The 25,790-nt window shown below is 33.6% G+C and overlaps 3 protein-coding genes across 4 annotated transcripts in view; 1 reads left to right on the top strand and 2 right to left on the bottom strand.

Annotated features, from left to right (window-relative positions):
* The window catches only part of Btk (tyrosine-protein kinase Btk29A), a 131,502-nt gene extending 129,424 nt beyond the window's left edge, over nucleotides 1-2,078 (bottom strand). For both annotated transcript variants that reach the window (XM_089631560.1, XM_089631561.1), the window contains exons 1-2: nucleotides 1,950-2,078; nucleotides 1,587-1,759 (exon numbers count right to left, since the gene is read on the bottom strand). In XM_089631560.1, the coding sequence (XP_089487686.1) occupies nucleotides 1,587-1,748 (162 nt within the window). In that variant the 5' untranslated portion in view covers nucleotides 1,749-1,759; nucleotides 1,950-2,078. The remainder of the gene's footprint in view (nucleotides 1-1,586; nucleotides 1,760-1,949) is intronic.
* A 1,040-nt stretch (nucleotides 2,079-3,118) lies between these two features.
* Nucleotides 3,119-7,798, top strand: MED7 (mediator complex subunit 7). The gene is made up of 3 exons (XM_089631972.1): nucleotides 3,119-3,505; nucleotides 3,645-3,913; nucleotides 7,565-7,798. The coding sequence occupies exons 1-3, from the start codon at nucleotides 3,314-3,316 to the stop codon at nucleotides 7,767-7,769; spliced, it is 666 nt and encodes a 221-aa protein (XP_089488098.1). The 5' UTR covers nucleotides 3,119-3,313; the 3' UTR covers nucleotides 7,770-7,798.
* A 7,189-nt stretch (nucleotides 7,799-14,987) lies between these two features.
* On the bottom strand, nucleotides 14,988-20,751 carry cass (apoptosis inhibitor cassowary). The gene is made up of 8 exons (XM_089631971.1): nucleotides 20,674-20,751; nucleotides 20,421-20,582; nucleotides 19,973-20,305; nucleotides 18,963-19,160; nucleotides 18,019-18,213; nucleotides 17,265-17,501; nucleotides 16,996-17,160; nucleotides 14,988-16,866 (listed from the first exon to the last, which is right to left on the bottom strand). The coding sequence occupies exons 1-8, from the start codon at nucleotides 20,746-20,748 to the stop codon at nucleotides 16,540-16,542; spliced, it is 1,692 nt and encodes a 563-aa protein (XP_089488097.1). The 5' UTR covers nucleotides 20,749-20,751; the 3' UTR covers nucleotides 14,988-16,539.
* Between the last annotated feature and the right edge of the window lie 5,039 nt (nucleotides 20,752-25,790).

Below are 25,790 nucleotides of genomic sequence, written 5' to 3'. Positions count from 1 at the left end.
CCGGTCAATACTGGGCTTCAAATATTATGAAGCGTGATTCTAAATATAGGGATTTTATCTTTAAAAGTTTAAATTATGTCTGATAAGATATCATCTCATTTACATAAAACAGATTTCCTAGTGAGACAGGCACAGTACATCACCGATGTAATTTAATTAATAAAGTTGAATAAAATAAAATCATAATTTTCCTCAATGCATTGACACCGTATTGAAGGACATTCTGTACAAACACTGTCTTTCTGATGGGTCCGACTAGGGTCACTTTAACACAAAAATATGGATATTATTAATCTTACGGACAAACCAAAAATTTTAGATCGGTACCATGGAACGGTAAAGAATCGACATAAACCGAGCGCTGTAAGACCCTACGCAGAAAATTAAGTTTGTCATAGTAAGGTAACGGTCTGAAACCCAGTTTAGAACTTTTCTGCGCAGGACGACGGGCTTATTCTTCTTTTAACTTTTTTCTTGTAATTCATAAAAGTTAATTTCTACAAATATCTTAATAATTTCACTTGCATTAAGTACTTAAGGTAGTTGAAAACAAATTTGCAAATTTTCAAATTATTTAAATAACTATGATTCCTCATATTTTTTAGTAAACTAAATTGCATCATATTATATAAGCCCTCAACATCTGATAAATTAAATTTCTTTATCCATTAGCTGCATACACACAATGTCAAAAAATACAGTATCATTTGTTTATCAACTAATACGGTCTTTTGATGTTGTGGTTCTTCATATTATTTACACTGAACGATAAAAATGCATAAAAGGCAAATATTTTTATAACTGTTCCCCAGTTCTTAGAATTTTCATACTTTTAAATTTCACTGTTTATTTTGTTATCTCATAAACAGGAATTAATGAATTATGTATTTCAGTAACTGTCAAAGAGAACCTATTTATCATAATATATCAGTAATCATTGAAACATTTTGACCAATGATAATAATTTTACATACAACTTTATAATCAACAGAAATATGTTTGATAAGAGAACCAACAGATTAAATGCAGTAGGTACATTTAAAAAATACATTAGTCATATTTTCTTGTCATATTGATCGTAATAATGGAGATTATATTACAATTTTGTTCTCATTGAACACATTTGATGAATGAAAACTTTAGATAATGCACGTCATCCCACGGGTCGGTAAGAAATCGACATAAACCGAGTGCTGTAAGAGCCTGCGCAGAAAATCAAGTTCATTGTAGTAGGGTAACGGTCTCTTCAGTGTGGTGCTTTTCTGCCTAGGGTCTTACAGCAATTCGTTTATGTTGATTGCTTACCGACCCATTGGACGACAGGCTAAGTTATTTTTTTATGTAGATCATAGTGGCAGAAACCTATGAAATTAACTCGGACGCAATAAAAAAAATAATAATAATAAAGTTAAATACCGTTGATAGCAATTTGGAAGATTGCCATCAGGGAAAAATTCTGAATAAGAATCGCATAAATCAGCATCGATCTGCATGAAATTACTTTCGACATTGTATTGAAGGAGGTATTATGATTTGGTAGCAATGTTTAGTAGACAATAAAATAAATAATATTTTGGTGAACTGACCTCGCCATCGATATCGTAATATGTCAGAGCTTTTCTGGTTAGAATAAACAGCCGCTGTTTGTAATTCACTGGTGTGAAACGCTTCTTATTTTGGGATCGTTTAGTCATCAACCCTTGTCGTAAAACGTCCTCCCCTTTGTCATCTTTCACAGCGCCCGCCATGGTCGGTGTACCTTTAAAATGGTAATGAATAACATCAAATAATGCAAATTATTCAAGAACATTTTTTAGTATTTAAACAACATGCCAGCAGTCAGTATTTTTCAGTGACGATTGTTAAAAAACATAGTTAGCAACAAGTTTAAACGTGCCGCTGTTTGCACTAGAGTTAGGTGACAGCAATAAATAAAAAAAGTTGTTTACCATCAAACCTTATAACTGAACATTCTTTTGTGTACACCTTATTAATTAACAGTCCTTAAAAAAGGCAAGAACCGAGTTTCTCTCATGAACTGCCAAACCGGGCGGAAACAGACAGCACCAGGTAAATTTTGACATAGAATCAAATACACACATACAGAATTTCTCGCAGCATCCATAGACAATTAATTAGAACGGTGTAAATGGAATGTAGATTACACAGGTGTTGACGACAGGTGAAAAAAATAGTCGAGCAATGGTGGTCAGCAGAAAATATTGCATTTATTGTTTAAAAAAATGTAAGCAATTTTTTTTTAAATATGCATTATTTGAAGACTATTTTGAAAAAAAATGCTCTCCAAAAATTAACGTTGGTAAAAAAATAAGTTCATCGGTGGATCTATATAACCCGACGTGGTGCTTAGTTTCATCAACTGTTATTGCATTATTTTACACATCTTCGGATCTACCGGATCTGCCCTGATGATGGACACTGCAACGCTGTCCGAAACGTCGGCTAAAGAAGGAGTTAGCGCAACACGGCATAACACCCCAAAAACAAACAACAAAAATGCTTTTGGCCGTGAGAATCTAAAAACTTACCTAACTGTTATTGCGTATATTATTTAACCGTGTTCCATTAAATTTGACATCTTATATTTACTCAGATCAATTTACAACATCTGAACTGGAAAATGTTATGAATAGGTAAACTCTGTTTTCTTTATGTTTTTAGCAAAAACTTTTCCGCCATCTACTAATTCAATAAAAGTAACAAAATTAATATTATTTTTCATAGTAAATTATAATTTCAAACTGTAAAATGTTCTATATTTGCAACACCACACTATCATAATATTATGGGAGTAAAGGTGATATTATTTACTTTTAAAGACGTATTAGGCCTATGACAGACCACGCTTTTTAGCCTATTTCAGCATATTGCTCGCCATACATTCCCATTAGTAGTGTATGGCGAGTGATCTGCTGAAATAGGCTAAGCCATGATGCGTATAGCGTAATATGTCGCCTACCTTATAGCGAGCGAGCAAAATAAAACTTTTGCACACCATGCTTAAAACTATTCTGTGAAATATTGTCTATGCGTCAAACATTTTATGAGGAATTTTCTTTCTATTTTCTACCTCCATTTCTATGATTTAGCTGTCAAACGTTGTCAAAAATCAGGAATGCTTGGTCCGAGTCGTGTGTCTTTTAAGTTTATTTGTTTCGTTATTATATTATTATCTCTACGCGAGGTTGATGTTATCTATATCTGATTTAATAATTACGTATTTCTGATAAATGTCATTTACTTCAGTTTTAAATACTTAAAAAAACGCTGCAGTGAAAACAAAAATAACAGGATGGCTACATCGGAAAGTACACAAGTCAGCTCGTTACCTCTCCCGCCTATGCAGTATATAAACTTGTATACCGATGAGAATATACGTAGAAATAGAGCGCCACTACCCCCTCAGCCCATACACGATACATATTCTATGTTTGGAAACGCTTTTAATGCCGATGATACAATAATTAGATCATTAGAAAGCCAAGTACGTAAACAATTTATTAATGGGAAATATGCGTTATTTTTTTATAGTGACTGCATTGTACAATTGATTAATCGGGAAATATGAGTTATTTGTTTAATATTGACTGCATTGTTCAATTATAGGAATTATTTATTTTTAGGGTTTCAGACGATTATACCCGATACATTTTGAGAGAAGACGGGAATTAAAAAAGCTAAATCATTCCTTATTAGTAAATTTCCTCGACCTGTTGGACCTTCTTGTACATTGTCCAGATTCTCCAAGGCGGCAAGAGAAAGTAGAAGATCTGAGTCTCTTATTTATTCACATTCATCATCTTCTTAATGAATTCCGACCACACCAGGCAAGAGAGACACTCCGTGTCATGATGGAACTGCAGAAACGCCAAAGGATTGAAACTTCTATAAGGTTCTCAGTTTTTTCAATTTTGTTTACAAATCTGTCCATGTTTTCTTTTAACATCGGGCATACATAACATAACCTATTTGATATGCACATTGTCTGGATTTCAAGGAGTTTCTCAAATTGAATAATGTTACTTTAAAAATTGGTAAATATCCAGAATTACTGGACACGGTTAATAAGCACAAATTTAATTTGTATGTATTTTAATTTCTCAAGTGCCAAAAGTACCCATTGGATACGAAAAATTTGCATCCGTTGAGCGCTGGCGTATCCAGTAAAGAATTCTTATAAATTTTTTAAATGAAAGTTCACCTTCCAACTTAACCAATGTAACGCTGATGGGTCTCTGGAGAACATGCGAGTGTTCTAATGATATCCTTTTTAGAACAATTTGTGATGCAATTTTAACCTTAATGCTTTGAAAAATTTATGAAAAACAAAATCAGCATTGTTTGGGCTAATAAAACTTTAGGTTCTACTAATATCTTTCTGTTTAATGCTCCGGCCGCCAACCTGTGAGGTAGCGGTATAAGAACTTTCAGAACCCGCCGACCAATTACAGGACGTTTTAAATTATTTTTAAATGACGATTTATTAATTCTGCCTGTAATTATAAAACTTTAATATTCAGAATCAGTGTTTTTTGGTATATATGAATGTATGTATTTTAAGCCACAATATTTTTCACTCTTAAGGGTCAATCCGCACCAAATCATCCAGGCCATGTCACCCACCATCTCAGATTTTGATGAAACTTTAAATTTTAAATCCTTCCATATAGATAAGAAAATATACCAAATTTTACCTTCCTACCTCAACTCGTTTTTTTTTTATGGGCAGTTGAAGTTTGGGCAAAATAAGCGTTTTTACATATTCCGAGCACTCCGGAAGAGCTTGTACCTTCAATGAAAAAAAATTGTATCTTTGTCATTTATAGTGCAAATGCAATGAAAATTTTCAATATTATCAAAAAAACTATGCTGATTGCAGAAAAAAATAAATAAACCCTTTACATTTATCTACTTGACTTTAAAAAATTACCAAAAGTAATTTTTTAAGTAATTTTTGGGACGGAAAAGGTACTTTACAAAAAAGCAATATCTCGGGAAGGTACAGTGTTAATGAAGTAATTTTTTTTTATTCATATCTACAAATAGCATAGAATCACATACAAAAATAAAATTCATGGCATTTTACTTGCTTCAATAAATAAAATCCATTTTAAACTTTTTTCAAACTTTTTGTAATTTTTTTTTTATTCTTATCTACAATAAACATAGTACAACCTAAAAAAATAAAACTCCTGGTATTTTGTGTGCTTCACAGTGTAGAAACGTTTTTAAAATGAGAAATCTTAATCATACAGAATTGTTCTAGGTTTTTTTAAATCTAGATACTGTATTTGCAAATAAAAAAAGTCAAACTTTTTCGGTCCTTTACAACATGCTGGTAAGCTTGCAATGTAAGCTTAAGGCACCAACAAAATAATGTACCTTGTTCCTTACCCTGAATGCATACACCATAGCAATATTTTATAACAAGATCAACTTTTTAACTCTTTTCAATACAAAGTTAACTCTTTAAAAAACAAATACAATAAAAATAAAACAGGCAATGTAGGATTAGGTTAAATGAAAGTACATTACAATAATATATCGTTGACCCTCCCACAACAAAAGGTTCAGGAAGAGCTTACTACTTTCTTGAAAAAGACGTTCATCATGCTGATCAAAAGTTCAACCATCTTATGGGTCAGATCAAGAATAAAAGTAAAAAATGAACTTGAACATTTATTTGTAAACAATATTATTGTAATGTACTTTCATTTAACCTAATCCTACATTGCCTGTTTTATTTTTATTGTATTTGTTTTTTAAAGAGTTAACTTTGTATTGAAAAGAGTTAAAAAGTTGATCTTGTTATAAAATATTGCTATGGTGTATGCATTCAGGGTAAGGAACAAGGTACATTATTTTGTTGGTGCCTTAAGCTTACATTGCAAGCTTACCAGCATGTTGTAAAGGACCGAACAAGTTTGACTTTTTTTATTTGCAAATACAGTATCTAGATTTAAAAAAACCTAGAACAATTCTGTATGATTAAGATTTCTCATTTTAAAAACGTTTCTACACTGTGAAGCACACAAAATACCAGGAGTTTTATTTTTTTAGGTTGTACTATGTTTATTGTAGATAAGAATAAAAAAAATTACAAAAAGTTTGAAAAAAGTTTAAAATGGATTTTATTTATTGAAGCAAGTAAAATGCCATGAATTTTATTTTTGTATGTGATTCTATGCTATTTGTAGATATGAATAAAAAAAAAAATTACTTCATTAACACTGTACCTTCCCGAGATATTGCTTTTTTGTAAAGTACCTTTTCCGTCCCAAAAATTACTTAAAAAATTACTTTTGGTAATTTTTTAAAGTCAAGTAGATAAATGTTAAGGGTTTATTTATTTTTTTCTGCAATCAACATAGTTTTCTTGATAATATTGAAAATTTTCATTGCATTTGCACTATAAATGACAAAGATACAATTTTTTTTCATTGAAGGTACAAGCTCTTCCGGAGTGCTTGGAATATGTAAAAACGCTTATTTTGCCCAAACTTCAACTGCCCATAAAAAAAAAACGAGTTGAGGTAGGAAGGTAAAATTTGGTATATTTTCTTATCTATATGGAAGGATTAAAAATTTAAAGTTTCATCAAAATCTGAGATGGTGGGTGACAAATCCAAAATTTTCTTTATGATTTGGTGCGGATTGACCCTCAAGTTCCTTATTGATAATCTGATAACTTACAAGTCGTAGCATTTTTACCCTCATGGGAGTTTGGTGTTCCAAAGGTTAATAGTTATTTTGGTGAAATTAAAATTGATTGTTCACTCGGCGGCTTTTGCTGTAGGTATGAGTGATTTAAAGTTAGTTTTTTCTTCTTCTTTTATTTAACCTAAACTGAGAACCTAAAATAAGTTCTTAGTTTGGGTTTAAAAAAATAAAGAAAAAACTAACCCAAAAAACTATTAAAATATTTATGTCAAAAAATTGCATGGAGAAAATATCTCAAATTATCCATATTTAGCCTTAGACATATTACGTTCTTAGTTTGGGTTTAAAAAAATAAAGAAAAAAATTACCTTAAACCTATTTATGTCAAAAAATTGCATGGAGAAAAGATCTCGAATTATCCGTATTTAGTCTTAGACATTTTACGCTATACGCATAACGTATAATTTGGGCGTGGCCTACACATATTATATTCTGAGGTGTCACACTACGCTATAATGTTCCTCAGGAGAAGGGGTCAGATCAATTGGGGAACTGCCGCGGAATATCATTTATCTGTATGGGATCTGTCACCTTGACAGATGACAGCTGCATAATTACGGCGCTCCGTAAATTGTTCTGTCTCTGATTGGGTTGCATAATTTTCAAATTTTGCCTGGCTAGCATATCACGTCGCATATCGTCGCCACACCCACACATATAACATATCGTCTTTCTGGTGTGACAGGTCTGTGTGGGATTGTATGGCGAGCAATACAAAGTTTTATAAACCTCGCTGTTAAAAGATCAGAAGTTAATCTTGACACTAAATGGTATTATTTGAGAGCATGGGTCTACTTGTATAAAATGTTGACATTTGTTGCAGGTTCCAAAAGCATCTATCAAAGGTGCAGGATATTCTACAGAATGCGTTGCAAAGTTTACCAGACCAATGTGAATCTGAATCCAAGTTATTAGTTCCTATGGAAGCCTTTGAACACATGGACACCAGCCAAAAGGAAGTGTCCAGTATGGACGCCCTCTACGAATTGGACAAAATGATGTGTGGGATTGTAGATAAGATGCAATGATGCTCATTAAACGTAGAATCTTCTTTATTTTAATCAAGTATTTTTAATTGAAGAGAAAATGGTCTTATTTGTTTTGATCATTTCATATTTTCTTTGAACATGATTCGATGATCTCATCCAAATCATTGTGTATGTATTTAAATCGCTTGTTAATGATTGTATTCATATAATTACCTTCTATATATTTGTACACTATACAAGGAGTCCGAGCGTAAAGAGCACTAACTTTGGAGAGTGATTCTACATGAGATAGTACAAGTAAAAAAGATAAATAAATTTTTTCGAAATTGCAACTTTTTAAAGTAGTTTTTAGGTAAAAAAAAGTAGAATTCTTTTTATAAAAAATAAATATTCTTCTACGGAAAAATATTTTTGAAATTAAACAATGGCATTTCTAAAAAATTTATTTATATATTCTACTTCTACCATCATGTAGAACCAACTCCCGAAGTTGGTGCACTTTACTCCCAGACACCCTGCATTATTGCTATCAAAGATATTAGAAGAACGAGATGTGCTATGAGCAGTTCGTACTGAGTGGAATTGTTTTGCCGAGTGTCGCCGGTTTTGTTCACCAATACTACTGCACACCTTCGTTTGCGCTAAGGTATCCGCACTAATACATAGAACAGATTTCTGTGCGTACACGTCCCGATACCGTTCAAAGTACCCTAATTAGGTAGTACTCCGGCTACGGTCCGGCGGCCAACATAGCATATCTCGTTCTTCTAATATCTTTGATTGCTATGAACTAAGATTGTTGTATGATTTTAACTTATTCTTTTTATGTAAACCTATCGCTTATTCTCAAAAGAGGGAAACTAAGGCCCAGTTGTTTTGTCGAAATTTTAATGTAACATTGTCATCAAATGGCCATTCAGCGCCATTTTGTTTTTTTTTACATTTGAAAGGTCTGCGTTAATTGTTGTTTCTAGGTGCGTTTCATTTTTTTTGTCAAATTGTAATAGTTGTCCTCTTCTGCTGATCACAATTTGTTCAAAAGCTAAAACGGACTTAAAATAGGCATTTGATCTTTCAACTGTCAAAAGAACAAAATGGCGCTGAATTTGATAACTTTGTCACGTGAATTTCTGCGAAACAACTGGTCTTAAGCCAGATTGATAAATAATAGCAATCTGTGGGTAATAAAAAGTAATGTATCGTTAGATTACAATTATAGCTGTAAAGTTTGTTAAAATAAATTAAATCAAACCAATGTTTTAAATTAAAGCATTGGTATAAGAAATAAGTATTTTCTTTTACTAAATCTTTTGCAGTAGGTAAGTACTTGTACAACTAAAATGATTTTATTGATTTTTATAATCATGTGAATGAAGACCACAGAAAGGATAAACATGATAAATTAATACCAATCCTTCGTTACATTGAAATTTAGGGTCCGCCACATGTAAAAAAATACTGACCGCTGGTAATATTTTGATTATAATGATTTTTTAAAGTTATTAGTTACGTAGTAACAAACACTTTAAAGTATGTAATATGTATTAGTGGTGTTCAGTAAGGCTACTTTTACTGCCCATCGGTAATCGTTACTTTCACATAAAGTAATCGTTACTACGTATTTGTTACTGTATACTTGATTACTTTCGTTGCTTTGCTATCGAGTGGGGTACCTACTACTAGAATACAACTCGGTATTGAATACTTGTTACTGTGGATACTTTTTGCATTTGACTACTTTCGTTGCTTCATTATCGGTACCGGCGGATTTTATTACTGGTTACAATTAGACTTTTGATTATTTCATGAGCGTGTACTGCGTACTTCATATATGAGTTATTAGGATCTAGAGGAGAGGCGTATTTATCGTACCCAGTAAAAGTACCGGGTATTTTCATGCCGTACTTTGTAATTGTGACAAATTTCCAATATACCTGGTTCCTAAGTATTTGTAAATATCACAGGTACTTCGTACTTTAAAAATAAGTATTTTTGCCTACTGTATTTCTTTAGCGGAGTGGAATGGTATCTATTTTGACCCTCGGATTTACTCTTCAGTTCACAGGTGAAGCGTATATACTAGAACAGATATCGCAAAGATACTTTCGTACTTAGTATTTGTTTTTAAGTATCGCGCGTCTTGCAAGAATGCCTTTTGCGTCTTGTATATGCAATATTCGCCAGCTGCAAAACACTGAGAAGAGTGTTCCTCCAACCCAAATACGGTTTACCCGCAAGGCAAATGCACCAGAAGTCACGAAAAAAAATGTAGGGAATTTTTTGACAGGGAAATCTCCAGCCGGTGACCGGATAAATCATCACATCTTTAAAAAGTTATATAAAGTGATGGAAAGTGATGAAACAAAAACTTTATTAAGTAGGTTAGGTTTAATTTTTTTTTCATCGTTTCTAATGACTTTATATCACTTTGTGAAAGTGTGTTGAATTGTCAATGTGTTGAGTTATAATGGAACCCTCCTGCTACCACCTCCCATGGATTTGAAATATCATTGTGGGGAATCAATTACCTGTCACAGAAATTCTCTAATAACCCCCCCCCCATGGATTCGAATAATTATCGGGGGGAATCAATTTTACGTAGAAAATTTGTGGGGAATCGTGGGCAGAAATTATCTGGGTACAAAAATATAGTTGTTATTTTATACTGCGACTGGGGATGGAGAGTAATTAATACTCTTCGTCTTCAGTCCCCAGATAGGTGTAAAATACTTGTGAGTATTTTGTGACCGGTATTTTTTTTACCTGTACTCACTGTACCCAGTAATGAAAAGTACCAACAGAACTCACCTCTATTAGGATCCTACATACGATTATTAATGATTCGGTACTTTGAATGCTTTGAAGAGTTTTGCTCATGACAAATTAATAACAGACGATTATTACATTAACATTGGACCTTACGCAAATAAGTTAAAGTGTCGGAGAAGATGTATTATAGGGATCATAGTTGCAATAATATTATGTACATCTCAAAATATTGAAGTATCTGCCATCAATTGTGGTTGGATAATATTTATTAAACTAGCTGTACCCTGCCATGCATTGCTGTGCCTCAGTCTGTCTATGCAGATAGATAAATAATAGCGAGTGTTGCTTTTACGTTCAACAGATGGCACTGTTTAAAAAAATCATCTTTTTTACCTGCCACAGATGACATTTATATAATATAGGTATATAAAAACACACGCAAATTCGAATGCAACACTGTGTCAAAATTTTCAAAGCAATCGGTGAAAAATTATTGAACATTTAGGTTTTTATTTATATAGAAGATTTTTTTACACCTGAAGTCTTTAGGCACATTTTTATAATGATGTTATTTTCATTGAAAACGAATAATTTCTATTACATAATAACTTTATTTGTATGTTACGTCAATCAAACGCATATTGTCTTTTTTTTTTAAACAACTCACAAAATTAAACACGCTTTCGTTTCCAGCAAATTCTTCAAATGTTGTTCATGTATGACAAACATAGCAATCAAAGGATGTGTGTGTGTGGGCAAAATAGATACAGTACTTACTAGCTTACACTAAGACGAATACGGAACACTATATGAGATGGCCTACTGTGCCGTCATAAGCAAAAAGGCAGCTATGAATTTGTAAAAGCCACATTCTGATATACGAGACCTTTCACCTATTATAATACTTAGGAATGTGATTTGCAATTCCTAGCTGCCTTTTCGCTTATGATGGCAGTACTGCCGTTAGGCTGTCTTTATACTTATGTGTTGCTACGCTCGCTATCTCACTTTCTCTGATGGCACTCAGGCTTATTCGTTCGCTTTTGGGAACAGTTTATAAGTCTAACAGAGATCGTAGTCTCACTTACTGTCATAGTGAGAAATATGATCTAAAGTGTTAGTGAAAAAACACGCTTTATATTCAAATCTAGAAGGAAATAACAGAAGAATTAAAATGTGAACCTCCATGAAACTTAGTTTCCTACCGCGATTTGAGAAAAATTTTTGAAACTTTTTATTAATTACTATTGGACCCTGCAATGCTTCGCTATTGCTAAAGTCTTTCTTGGGCGTCTCCGACTTCTTCCACCATTCACTACTGTTAACCAACTACATTACATCGATTTTGATTTCAACTCCATATCTCATTCTGGTACAGATATATTTCATTAGGTATTCCTCGGGCTTCCCCGAATCCTTCCATTCGAACCACTCCCCTGGTACTAATAGGAACAAACTTTCAGTGATATCATCCAACTACTTTTAGATTTTTGCCAGCACAAACTGCAGGCTGAATTTGTATGTATTACTAGCTGACGTGCACCTGGCGTTGCTCGGGGACTTATTAATGGTTTCGGGTAATGTTTTGAGGTTGTGAGGCCTTTTTAAGATCTAAAATTACGTAGAACATTATCTTGACGTATTTCATAATATTAAGTCAGGGCCAGCAATGTAAGCCCCGAAAATATTTTTTTTACAACTCGATTACAAAATATTTTTTTTACAACTCGATTACAAAATATTGACTTTTCTCTACTTTCAATAAAGATAATTTGAATAACATAAATATATTACATTCCTTCCGGAAGAAGTTCTCTAAATTATAGTGAAAACCCTATCAAAATCCGTTGCATAGTTTAGAACAAAGCTGCTCAACCTTTTTAACAGTTGGGCAAAATTGACGATTTAAAAGTCACTGGCGGGCCACTGACTACTGACAGTTCCTATTTTTGTTATCTAAGCTTTTTAATGTCTTGTTTTATGCAACAAACAAATAAACATATTGAAATTTTAATGTCGTTTATTGAAATAATAAAATAAATAGCATCCACTGCCAAATAACGAAAAAACATTTTATGTAACAAAAATAATATGATTTTTGACCTATTTTTTGTTTTAATAATTCTCCTATGTTTGGAGTCAGTTCAGATGTTGACAGTAGCAACAAATCAGACATATGTTGCTCAGTTAGAGATGTGCGGTATTTATTTTTTACAAAATTAAGATTAGAAAAAAACTTTTAACAAACATATGTTGATCCAAAACTACTTAAAAATTGAAACGACAGTCTTCCTTTGGCAGCAATTTCCAGAAATCTCCAAATTCTTCTGAAGAAGTTTGTGACTTTGAAAATATTTTTTCTGCAAAAAGGTTTTTCAGTGCAGAATGATTTTGCAGTTCAGTTAGTTCCAACTGGATATTGGCAGGATTACTAATTATTTCAGTCAAACTGACTGTGATAGGATTGAAAAAAAAATGTAAATTTTGTTTTGTACTTTCAAAGTCCTGGAATCTGCTATCAAACGACTGTAATAAGACTAATAAGCATCTAATTTTAGCTTCGTACTTAGTACAGTTTATGGTGGCAATATTGAGCTTCTCTTTCAAATCTTTGAGTATGGGAAAAAGGTTAATATTTTCGTTGGCTAAACATAGTCGTAAGTGAACAATTTTTGCGTTATAATTTGAGATAATTGGTGATGTCAACAAGAAATGCAAGATCACTGGAGTAAATCGCTTTGCAAAGGTGACGCCCCTTTTTCTTCTAAAAATTACAACACCTGCTCTCTCAAGATGAAGAAATGTTTTAACATGTTGCCCCTCGAAAGCCATCGCACAGCGCAATACAGTTGTGACTCTCCAAATTCGCTGATTTCTTCTTCAAATAAAACTCTGAATTGACGTCTGTGAAGAGCTTTTGAACGTATGTAATTTATGCAGCGTACTACCGGCTCCATTATATCAGTTAACTTCATGTCCTTTGCACACAATGCCTCCTGGTGGATGATGCAATGATACGAACATATTTTTCGATCTAAGTAATTTTCAAATTGGCGGGTATTTTTAAAATGGTTTCTGCGGGCCGCTTATAATTCGTTCACGGGCCAGAATGTGGCCCGCGGGCCTGGGCAGCCTTGGTTTAGAAGAAATAAACACACAAACGCGGATAGCAACTTTGTTTTATACTATTTAGAGAAGATTTTTATAACTGAATTTGAAACTAGCTGTACCTTGCCACATGTTGCCATGTCTCCTTCCAGAACTTTCAAGAGCATTCTTGAATGTTCCGGAAAGTTTTAGACTCACCGACACACCCCGCCACTCCGTTTGGAACCATCTTGAACTTTCTCCTTCCAGAGCATTCGAGAACCTTCCAGACTCACAGTTATAGTCGGTGGGCCTATGTAATCTGAAGCATTCGCAGCCTTCCCATTACAAAGCACATTTTCGTCACCCACCCCCACCAAACTCTCTTACTTTCAACGTGACGCCAAGGGCTACCTACCACCATAACCACGGGGTAAGAAAACATAGGTTTCTTATTATAATATATATTAGATTCGACTACAACGTTTTCCTTCATTATCAGTCATTTCAGTTACAAAAAACGTAAGGTGAGCCATTTTCATGTTTGCACTTTAAAAATTTATTGTATTTTCGCCTCTGGCAGTAGCGTTCCTTGAATAGCTTGCTCTATCATCTCCGGCAACATATCAAAAGTAACGAAACAGCAACATGAAGATTTTTTATTTTATTTAGTGGAAATCAACATGCATAAAGATGAGGAAATCATGATGCAACACCCACACCTAGTCTGCCCCGGAACGGGAATACCTAGTGAGGAGGACTGTAAATGTAAATAAACCACCTTTCTTTATATTGTTAAAATAGTCATTAATAAAATAATTTGATAAGCAATAATTATTAGCCTGAAACACTCATCCACATTGAAAAATCTCCTGATAAAAGATACATGACGCCAACGGGACTTGAACCCGTGTCCTTTCGATTTCCGGTCGACAGCTCTGACCACTGAGCTATGGCGGCTTATCTCTTATCCGCGAAATAATTCAATATAATACTAGTGTTTCATTCAAAAATTACTGCTTGTTACATTTTTTCACACGGGTTCAAGTCCCGTTGGCGTCATGTATCTTTTATCAGGAGATTTTTCAATGTGGATGAGTGTTTCAGGCTAATAATTATTGCTTATAAAATAATTGTTACCCTTTGTGCTATGCATAAAAAATCTTGTCTTAAACATTAGTTTACCAAAAAAATAAAAATTAATAAAATAAAATAGCCACTACCGTCAGTGAGCTCTGCGCTCTAGCGGCACAAATAATAACAAAATAATCAGTAACAACTACTTTTCGTTTTGAATGGTTGTTACTTTTATAACATTGTAAGTAACAATTACTTTATGTGCATCTGTTACAAGTATTTGAAACATGTTTGAAAGGTAGAGAAAAACATAGTAAAAATGCTTTAATAGATTAAAAAAAACTTTTATTGACGATAATAATATATGAATGTCATGACTATAATATTATAAAGGTGTATGGGTATTGTGGAACGGGATAATTGAATACTATAGAATACCTGGAAAGAGCATACACAAATTAATATTACTTCAAATATAATACAAAAGAGGGCTGGAACTCTGGCCGTGTCATCAGGTCATTACTGTAAAAGATATTTGAATTAGTAGTAATGGAGTGCCTCGTGAGAGTGTCTCGTGACCAACGCGTGTAATGTATTCTGGAAACCCTAAAGTTATTTAAATAATAGGGAGGAATTAGTTGCAGTTGACAGGGCCAGACATCAGCAGCTAAAGAGCTAAAAATTAGCTCTTGAGGTGATTTTCACATGAAAACGGTGCTATACAAATAATCCAATCATTATTATTAAGAAAACCTTTAATCACAAGTGTTCAGGAATATTTTTGAAAGCTGGGATAGCATTTCTGGAAACAATAGTCATTAATTGGGTTAAAAAAAACACTGAAAAAAAAATTTATTAGTTTGTAGTCACATTCCGCTTACTAATCTTTATTTGATAAAATTTTCAAATAGTATAATAATTAACAATTTCCATACTGGTTGTTATTATTGTATAAACTGTTCTTGAAACAGTATTAATTATAAACAGGCTGTAAACAAACTACGTAGGTTCTAATTTAAAAGTATTGCTGCTCGTCAGATAACCTGAAATATTAATTTATTAAGAGATAACTACTTCTAAGTAGTCACAAGAGTGTTTTCCGTCAAGACTAAATCAAGACTGAAGTTATGATAACTGTTGACTATTTTGTTCAATGCACATTAGAACTGAAGAAACAGATTTACTTTGCATAAAATAGTTAATATTCATTGAATATGAACCACCAAATTAACGCAGTAACAATATTTAAAAAAAAAACTGCAACAATAAAGCACTTATGTATTAATAAAACAAAAATAAATAATTTTGGTTATGTTCCTTTTTATCTCAGAAGTTTCACGAGAAGCAGAATATATAGAGAAACTGAAAATTCAAAACAAAGTATAGAGAATAAAATAAACACAGGAGCTTATATAGTAAAGTGCTGCCCGAAGATAGACTTGGGAATATGCTGAAATGTTCATAAAATCGATTAGTGGTATTTTTTGAAATCCGCATACAATCTGTGCCTGGAATAAATGAATTAATAAAAGAAAAAAACAATAGAATCACCCAGCACCTACAGCAAAAGTCGGCTCAAGAAGGAAGTTGGGTTGGGTTGGGTTGGGAACAGTGGAGAAATATATTAAATGAGTATGTAATGATAATGTTTGTAATGCGGTATTGGCGTCAGATATTCTTTCATTTTGGCTTTACACTAATTGATAATAATCACTGAACGAGTACAGTTTTGGACAATATAGCTATGAAGTTGAGAGTTATCCTTTATTTCCATACTTAAATGTAGATAATGAATAAGCGTACCTATATTTAATACACAAGACAAGAGAAGAACTTTACTTAGAATGACCAATGGACCAGTGAATACTAGTTGGATTTAGTAGCTGTTCTTTCGGTAGTTTCCACCACCACCTCCACGGGAATAATTTCTGTTGTTATTCCTGCCGCCGCCCCTGTGCTTCCAGCGGCCTTGGAAGCCCCCTCCAGTGTTTCTTCGTTCACCTCTGTCTTCCGACGACCCAGAGAACCTATCGCTGTACTTCCCAGAGGGTGGAATGTACATCTTGACATTGCCATCGCGTTCTGATCTAGCTCGCTTTTCTGGCGATGGTTTTTTGTCGTCCTTTTCAAAAACTATCGGTTTGTGTCTTTTCTCTCCGACGGATTGAGCAGGTTCCTTAGACACCTTTGATTCAGGTTCAGACTGAAACAAAATTATTTATTTATAAATAAATGTATGTACATGTCACAGAACATATCACACTAATGAGTTTGTTTCTAGTGGCCACAAATGATTTAGATGTTGTTCGCTAAATGAAATGCAAATGTTTACCGTTGTTTTCTGGTTCTTGACTTCAAAAGATAGTTTCACAACACTTTTGTAGCTCGGTGGAGTGTGGAACAAATCCTTGATGATTGTGTTGATGTTGGAAGTAGTCTTCAAAGCAACGAGTTTAATTTTGTTTTCATCAGATTTCAGATCTTCATTCGATTTTCCCTAAAACATTAAAATAAATTGGTCAAATCAAGAATGAGAAAAATTCAATTCATACAGATATGTATGGATTTCTCACAGCTTCAATATTTTTTTGTAAAACTTACAAATGTAGCTTCCTTTAGTTTTTTAATGTATCCTTGAGTGAGCCGGGCGAAATACTGAAGACGGAGACGGAATTCTTTAAGTCTAGCCGCGTCTGATGTCAGGTATTCAGGGGAGAGTCGGGCCAATCGGTGGAAGGTAAACAGCAGACACTCGACATGAGAGAACTCCAACACGGGAAGGGCTTCCTCAACCTCGGGTGTTTCACCGAGGGAGAGGGGTGGGAGCGGCATGAATTTCTGAAAGCAATAAGTAAATATTGTTTAGCTTTTTATTGTTACCGTGGGGCACAATCCAATGAAGGTAAGGATGAAATCAAAAAGAAAGGTCTTGGTTCTGTAGTGGTGGAAAAAGTCCTAAGTTTGGGAAATTATTTCAGTAAAGGATACCATTTATTTACTGACAACTTCTATACCAGCATTGAGCTAGCCAAGTCACTTATTATTATTAATAAATATGTTGTATTCAATTTATTTGCTTTTATTATCATAGTCTGAAACCTTCTGAAGAGAATGTTGAAAAAATTATGAAAATTAGTGTATTGTAACAGAAATGGCAGAAGTGTTCTTTTTTATATAAATTATCTATAAAAATGCACTTTTTTACTGGCAGTTTCAGCATATTTTGTCAAAATATTTATGGCACTAAAAGGGTTAAAATAAACAGGAATCTTACATTAAGGCAGGAGTATACTGTTTCTATCTTGGAGTCAGTATTTTCTAGCACTAAAAGGGTTAAAATAAACAGGAATCTTACAATAAGGCAGGAGTATACTGTTTCTATCTTGGAGTCAGCATTTTCAAGAGCTCCACAGTGTAATGTTAATTCAGCCAGGAGTTTGAATAGTTCCAGTTTTGGGTCTCCGCCGTCTTCAGATTTCGCAACTTCGTCAATTTTTGGTAACACATGCTCACAGAAGTAGTTTACGAATTTTGTTGACTCCACTTGTGACTGCAAAAGAAGAAAGTAATGCAAAAATTGTTACATATAAACATGTGTTACCAATAACACTTGCGCCATAGTTTTGTAAGTTATATAAAACTATGCAATCTAATAAAAAACTTAAAATCGTCAAATTTCTTAATACCATTTCGAAATTTGACGGTTTTGCAGAAACTGCAGAACTGCTAGAATCCAACTTGCAAACTATGTATTTATATTTTCTAGATGGCTGCTGTAGTGTTTAAAATAGTTTACACATAAACATATACGAATATCGTTGAGGTCAAATTAATTTGATGATCTAATAAAACACAATATAAATTATCTCCAACGCAATAATATATTATTTTATCAGTCTGATCAAGGGGAATAACTGCCATTGAAAATTGGAACCGTGATTTTTGTGACCTCATACTGTTGCCTAACTATATCCACCAATGAAAAACTCTGAAAGTCTATGGAATATACTTTCAGAGTTTTTCATTGGTGTATAGTATAATAAGTAGGCTCCGAATGAGAATTTTTGTCTCTATACAATGGCACAAAAAGCCCGAAGATATCGATCTAGTGAGTGGTTTATTTAGGAGTCTGATCAAACAAATCAATGGCGATAACCAGATAACGAAGGAACAAGCAACATTTTGAAGTAAAATTACTTCCCCAACCAGTCTCTAAAATCTAGCATATTATTATATTGCTGTTTTAAGTAAATTTTTTACTGTACTGTAAATGAAGTTGATAAATTATCAGTAACTTACAGAAAAATAAGGCAACGCCTGTCCGACGCACTGCACAATTCTGTCGATATGTTCAGATTCACTGGCCACAAACTCTCCGTCAGCGAACGCTTGCACGCTCACCAGCTCCACTATCTCCTTATGGCCAGCCGTAGTGCGACCTAGTCGAGACCAGCCCAGGAGCTCCATTATTTGGTCAAATTCGTCTGCATTTACATCCTTAAGAAAGAAAACATTAAGCTAAATTAGAAATAAGTAGAAAATACGTCACATTAAATGTTTTCACACGGGTCATTCATTAGGTGTTGGTGCATGGCTAACTAATTCATACAAATATCGCAGGCTAATAGTAATTTTTGTTGGCGATATGATAAACATAAGATCGGAAAACATTTAGACCATAATATTATATATTTCAAAATATTGCACATGTTTTTGATGTTGTATGCCAGAAAAGCGCTGTGAAGATGGAATCAAATTTAGCCAGTAACGAGACAAAACTGAACAGTGACGAAATAGAACACTTTTGAAGATTGATGAAAAAAATTAGTTTAGCTAGGTTAGGTAAGTTTTTTTGGTAAACTTGTAGAATTCCAATGCATGCAAAGGCTCTTTTAAAAAACAACACTTGATTTCAACTTTATCTAATGGAGACAACAGTTTAAGTTGGGGGTTTAAGTACCTCCTAACCTTCAAATATAACATTGAATGAGAAAAATCGAATTTCAATGCATCTTTTACCATCTTCCACCACATAAATAGTTATTTCTTGTAGCAATTAAGTTGAAACCAAGTGCTATTTATATATATTTTTTTGCGTATTAAGCATGCAGCGGAATTCGACAAGTTTAATGTTTTTTATCCATTATTTTTCATGACTTTATATCACTGTTCAAAATTATTCTATCATGGAACCATGTACAACTAGTGATAATGTGTTTTATGTGGTGTCTGTGCATAAAATTATACAAAAAAATGAGTGTTGACATGACACTTCAACAATAAGACAAAATCTAAGAAAGAAATCGTACCTCTAGAACTTTCTTGCACTCAACGATAATGTAATCCTCAGCTTCCTTGTTGATTACTTCTCTACCAAGTTGTTTAACTTTTGAAGATAAAAACTTGATGCAGCGTTCACGCACTAATTCATTATCTGTGCCTTGTTGTATTTGAGAGAAAAGGCCACTCAAAGTTCCCTTGGGTTCCAGTTTCATCAGAGTCATTATTGAGGTGTTGACCATGTTCAATTCTGAAACATCGTATGCCTGGAAGAGCTGTGCTAGAATATCTGCAATTCGCTGTGTATGTTCCTTGTTGTCTCTACAGAGGTTCGGCAAGTCTTTAATAGCTTGTTTCCTGATCTGAAAATAAACATTGTGACAAAAAGCAGAGAATTTAGAAATTTAATTTTAAAGCAAGCATTTTTTAACAGATTAACATATTATGAAATAAATACGACTAAAGTATTGTATTTACCGCAATATCATCATCCTCGCAGAGATCTAGGTGTGCTTCGATCGCCTGGTCTGCTAGGTTAGGGAAATGCTTGAAGAATTTTGCGATAAATTGAGATGCCAATCGCTTTTCTTTATCAGAACCTTTGACGGCCTCGATAATCTCAAGGTACTCTTTTTCATGCTGAAAGGAAAAGTGTAAATAAATAATATTTTCAGTACGAATAGAACTCGTCACCGGGAATTTCAAGGGTTGAAATTTTATAAAAACTAACCTCTGTTATTTTGTCCTTCGCATCAGCAAGTATGCCATAATTTTTATAAAGTTTTTCAATACTGTCTGCACTCATTTTGAAAAGTATTTATTTAGTATTGAAAACAATTCGTATCGAAAAAATTACGTCAATACATGCACGCCAACAAACGCCAAACCGCCATTGAAACAATATTCAACATTGCCAGTTGCCAGTTGTCATAGAAAACAAAACATAGAAAAATAAAAGAATTTGTGAAATTTCGGTACCTGCTTAAATATTTCACGGTAAAATGATGTAAGAGCTCACTCGAGATGGTATACAAAATTGGAGAGATTTTAATTGGATTTTATCAATATTCTGTAAATAAATTGCTTAGTCCATCCGCTCACGGGTCAACTGAAATGAAACTAAGAGATTGTCTCACGGCGCACAGTGGGCTGAAAATCGCCTTTCATGGACAAAGAGACTTGAATTTTTGAAGGGTATTTTTTTGGCTAGAAATGGATTCTGCTGATCATTACTATGCTATAAAATTTCGTATCAAGAAATTGTGTGTACAAATGAAGAAGTTATCATTTTTTAAGAAAAATTTGTATGGCACTAATAATTATAATATAATATATTATAACTATTCCAAATTCCTGTAATATTCAAAAATCTGTTGGTGAAAAAATAAGAAAATACACAGATTTAGGAAATGAAATAAAAAGAATTTGGCATTCTCAGACTATAAAAATATTACCATTCGTTATTTCGGCTACTGGCATTATACTTAGCTCTCTAATTAAAAATTTAGGCGTATTAGATCTATCAAAAAAATTATATATAAAGATGCAAAAGTCGGTCATTTTGAATACATGTAGGATAACAAAAGATTTTTTAAATATTTATGTTGAGGGATCAGTAGGATTTATAGGCCCTGTTAGAAGTTCTACCGAGCCGAACCCTCTGATATGAAAATATCTGGAGTCGGTGAATTATTTTCCCATTTGATCTCTGGTGAGTTGACGTGTTGTTCTTGTATTGTTTTGTATTTATTTTGCTTATTTAATGCACTTACATAATGTTGATTGACTAGATGATCATTTGTGGGAAAGTGAGTGGAAGGGTTAAGTTTTTCCTTTGGAGAAGATTTAACCCGGACAACTAAATCGGAAGTTAAAAAAAAAAAAAAATTACAAAATTATAAAATAGGAACCTGTGCACAATAGTAGTGGGCATTTTTTGTTATTTAAAAGAACAGATTTTTCCAAATGATCAGCAAAATCCATTTCTAGCCAAAAAAAGACCTTTGAAAATTCAAGTTTCTATGTCTATGTCTTTATGTCTCAAGTTTAGGATTTCACAAATTATCTATGCTTGTTAAACCATAGAATAGAGTGGTTTATTATGGGTTTATTTATGCATAGAATGAAGAAGAACCCTTCAGCTGTCATCTGTCACTATAATATTGCGTTAAAAATTACCTGCGTAATCAAGTGATGATGAAGCCGCCATTTTTTCTTTTTTTTCTTGCAAATCAGGAAACCTGTGGAATAATGTAAATACATGGAAATTTTTGAACAAATATAATGTTTTCCTGTTGGGACATATCGTAATCTGACAGCTCTTGAGGCATGGACAAATCGAAATTTTTTTAAAACGGATATCCATAAATATACCACTCTCTAGATCAGAGGTTTCCAAACTTTTTTGTGTTGTAGACCCCTTGCCATGTTTTTCTGTTTTTGGTAGACCCCCTACTTACCTGATATTGATTTTTTTGTAAATTTCTAACTGTAGTGAAGTTTAGTGTTAAAAACTTAAAGTAAAAACACATGTTCAGTTTAATATATTTATTAATTGAATTTAAATTACAACTACTCAAAATAAAATTTTGTATCTGTTATATAAAATAAACGTAACATAAAATAAACTAAGCAATAAGTAAATGTTTTTAGTGGAAAGGATGAACCTGATGCTTTAATAATAAATTAACAACATTTGGCGTCAATTTTGTAAGGTTTAATCTTAAGTCTCCTCGGCTAGTGATGTCCAGTCTGTTTTTTTTTCTCGTTAGGAGATTGGTAACAGCGCTGAACCCCCTTTCCACTAGGTATGACGATGGAAAGAAAATTAAAATTTTCCTCGCTATATTCCATAATACGGGATAAGTAACGAGTATGTTTTTTTGCAGCCAGAAGTGCTGATATCCGTGCTTAAACTGAACCTTAAGTTCTTCGTTTGTACTTTTTTTCCATTTTTTCTGGCTTTCACCCTTCAAATGTGTTCTTGGCCATCATTTAAAATTATTGAGAAATGAAAGGTGAATTTAAATATTAATTTTATTTAAATAGGCAAATTTCAAAATTATAATGAAAATTGGAGTCGAGATCAGACTTAGAAGAGATGAGATGTTGAAAGGAGGGGAGGCAATTTTAGATAAGGCTTGATAGAATAGAGGATATTTGTTTAGAGAGGGACAGCCAAAAAAATGTAATCTAAAGTTCCCACTTCTAGACCACAGAATGTACAATCGGGAGAGTCAAGGACGTGAATTTTAAAAAGGTGGGAACTAAACAATGTCTGATCCTCATTCGAATGAGTAAAGAAATTTATTTTTTGAAAAAATGAGGAAATTGCTGAAACCACGGTTTTGATGGAATAATCCTTTGTATAGAGGCATAGCAGGCTCCCTTGGATTGACTAGCAATGTGCCAATACTCTGCCCAAACATTGCGGGATCTATCTTTGATGATGGAAAAAATGTGAGATAGGGGAATGTGGTTTACGAGGGTAACAACAGGGTTGGACGCTCCTTGTTTTGCCAAGGCATCCGAAATATCATTACCCATGATACCAACATGTCCAGGAATCCAAATCAGAGTTACAGTTTTACCAGAGCTTTCAATGGAGGCTATCATCACTCGAATAAGGCATACAAAGTGATCATCAGGATGAAGAAGAGGACTGGATTTAAGTTTTTGGAGGGAACTAAGAGATTTCAGTCAGTTCCTCTTGTTTTATGACATTCGTTTCTTCTATGTCACCATATGGGTTAATTATCCACGGTGGTATTACCATAATCAAAACATCCTCAAACTAGTTTCAAAATCTGAATAGAGGGCATTTAAATGTTGAACGTAGGTTGAAACGTCGTCTTCCTGGCAGTTTGTCTGTGACAAATTGGGGAACTGGGAAAATTCGCCCCGTTCAATAAATTGCTTCATTAGCTTAACTCTGGCAAGAAACGCTGATAAGATGGACTTTGTTTTAATCAAATTTAGACTGTCGCCTTGTAACTGCAAATTATACATATTAAATTTTGTAAACAAATCTATAATAGGCGATGTCTGTTTTCCACTTCATTAAATTGTATTTTAAAATTTTATCTTTAGTATCCAGAAATTCTAAAATAGTCTCAAAAAGTGCAAAAAATCTTGTCAAACATAAGCCTTTCGACAGCCAGCGTACATTCGTCATTTTCTTCACATAACTGCGCAAATAACCGCGTATTCAACGCGTTGCTTCGGATTCGGTTTACTACATCAATGATTGAAGAGAATCATGTAATCTAACACTCAAATTTTTAGCAACTAAATGTTGTCGATGGATGACACAATGTATTGCTAACACCCCTGGCACATTTTGTTTTAAATAGCTTATAAATCCACGATAACGTCCAACCATGGCAGGTGCTCCATCTGTAGCTACTGACATTATATTTGATAAAGGGATTGCTTTTTCAATGAAGTAATCCTTCAAAACATGAAATATTGATTCACCTTTAGTGTCGGTTAAGTGTAAGTAAATAGGTACTATCAGTGTATGTTGAGATCCACTATCGTGGACCCCCATTTTCATTTCATGGACCCCCAATTTTTTTTTTCGCTGACGTAGACCCCTTGCAGGTTGTCATAGACCCCTGGGGGTCGATATAGACCACTTTGGGAATCACTGCTCTAGATCGATATCTTCCGGCTTTTTGTATCCAACAGAATTATACAGTACTTAACCACAGATATACAAGCAGTACCTACCGTGCGGAGCAGAGCAGTAGACAAGGTAGAGGAAACTCAAGGCCATTTAAAAAAAGATGCGACCATAGACAACATAATTGCTCTCAGCCTACTCTATTCATTCACTAGCCCAAAAAAACTATTATAAAAATAAAAATGTCCTTGAAGCAGAAAAATGTCGAAATGTTTTCCAAGGGCAAGGTTCATCTGACTAAGAAAATAAACTTTTACAGTGCATTTCCTTAAGATGAAACTTGTTAATCTGAGAAGAAGAAACCCAAAATGACAAGAAATTTGCAAAAACACTGAAGAAAATTTCCAAAACATGATTGTCCGACAGTACGACGAAAAATTCCGACATTTTTCAGCCTCATGAACTCATGGTTACATATGTTTAAAAATCTTTAATTTCACCAAAACAATAAGATAATACAGGATAACACTAATCAATAACATGAATAAGTTTATCGATATAATAAATAACATTTATACGTTGTGGAGGAAGACATATGTCAAGTATGAAGCATTGTTCAAAAAACCGAACGAATAACCTAAAACTGTTAATTCACTTTAAACTTGAACTTACGTAGGTAGGTTGAATATAATATGTTTGTAACTCGCTAACACTATACTGGCTTATATTGTATTTTTATCACGAACAACTTTAACACGCAATATTTTCGACGGAAATGATAGTATTTCGGCAGAAAATTACAAGCCGCGTGTATAAATAAACCACTCTCATTTTGTTTGAATGATTTGAAACTGTCAAACGGAAAAATTCCGTCATCTCTTTCTGTTACACGAGTCATTATGGTAGAGAGCGAGAGATCAAACCAATCCTTCTGTTCTCACCAATGAGATCTGAGCTTTTAGCCATATTATTCGTTTTCTATAAGAATTTTGAGGTGGGCGTGGCGGTTTCAAATGAGTTTCAAGGCCAAAGCTTAGTTAAATGCCCCTGCGGATATCTATGGGCAACTGAAACGCTCAGGGCCCGTTCCCACTTCCGTTTTCAAATCGGAGGCGGGTCCCGTTTTAAAAACGGATGCCCTAGTGGCTGTAGTGGATGCAGGGGCATTTAACTAAGCTTTGGCCTTGAAACTCATTTGAAACCGCCACGCCCACCTCAAAATT

The sequence above is a fragment of the Hesperophylax consimilis genome, chromosome 5, assembly GCF_061612785.1.
Source record: "Hesperophylax consimilis isolate HC1 chromosome 5, BYU_Hcon_1.0, whole genome shotgun sequence".
NCBI classification, from domain to species: Eukaryota; Metazoa; Arthropoda; class Insecta; order Trichoptera; family Limnephilidae; genus Hesperophylax; species Hesperophylax consimilis.
The sequence above is the reverse complement of the archived record's forward strand: the minus strand, read 5'-3'. Positions and strand labels throughout refer to the sequence as shown.

Excerpts from the sequence above, each read along its gene's own strand:
- cass (XM_089631971.1), bottom strand. The coding sequence starts at position 20,748 with ATGAGTGCAGACAGTATTGAAAAACTTTATAAAAATTATGGCATACTT. Across the intron at positions 20,306-20,420 it reads GCGAGGATGATGATATTGCG|ATCAGGAAACAAGCTATTAA; the intron begins GTAAATACAATA and ends GTTTATTTTCAG. Across the intron at positions 19,161-19,972 it reads AGTGCAAGAAAGTTCTAGAG|GATGTAAATGCAGACGAATT; the intron begins GTACGATTTCTT and ends TTCTTTCTTAAG.
- MED7 (XM_089631972.1), top strand. The coding sequence starts at position 3,314 with ATGGCTACATCGGAAAGTACACAAGTCAGCTCGTTACCTCTCCCGCCT. Across the intron at positions 3,506-3,644 it reads TTAGATCATTAGAAAGCCAA|GGTTTCAGACGATTATACCC; the intron begins GTACGTAAACAA and ends ATTTATTTTTAG. Across the intron at positions 3,914-7,564 it reads AGGATTGAAACTTCTATAAG|GTTCCAAAAGCATCTATCAA; the intron begins GTTCTCAGTTTT and ends CATTTGTTGCAG.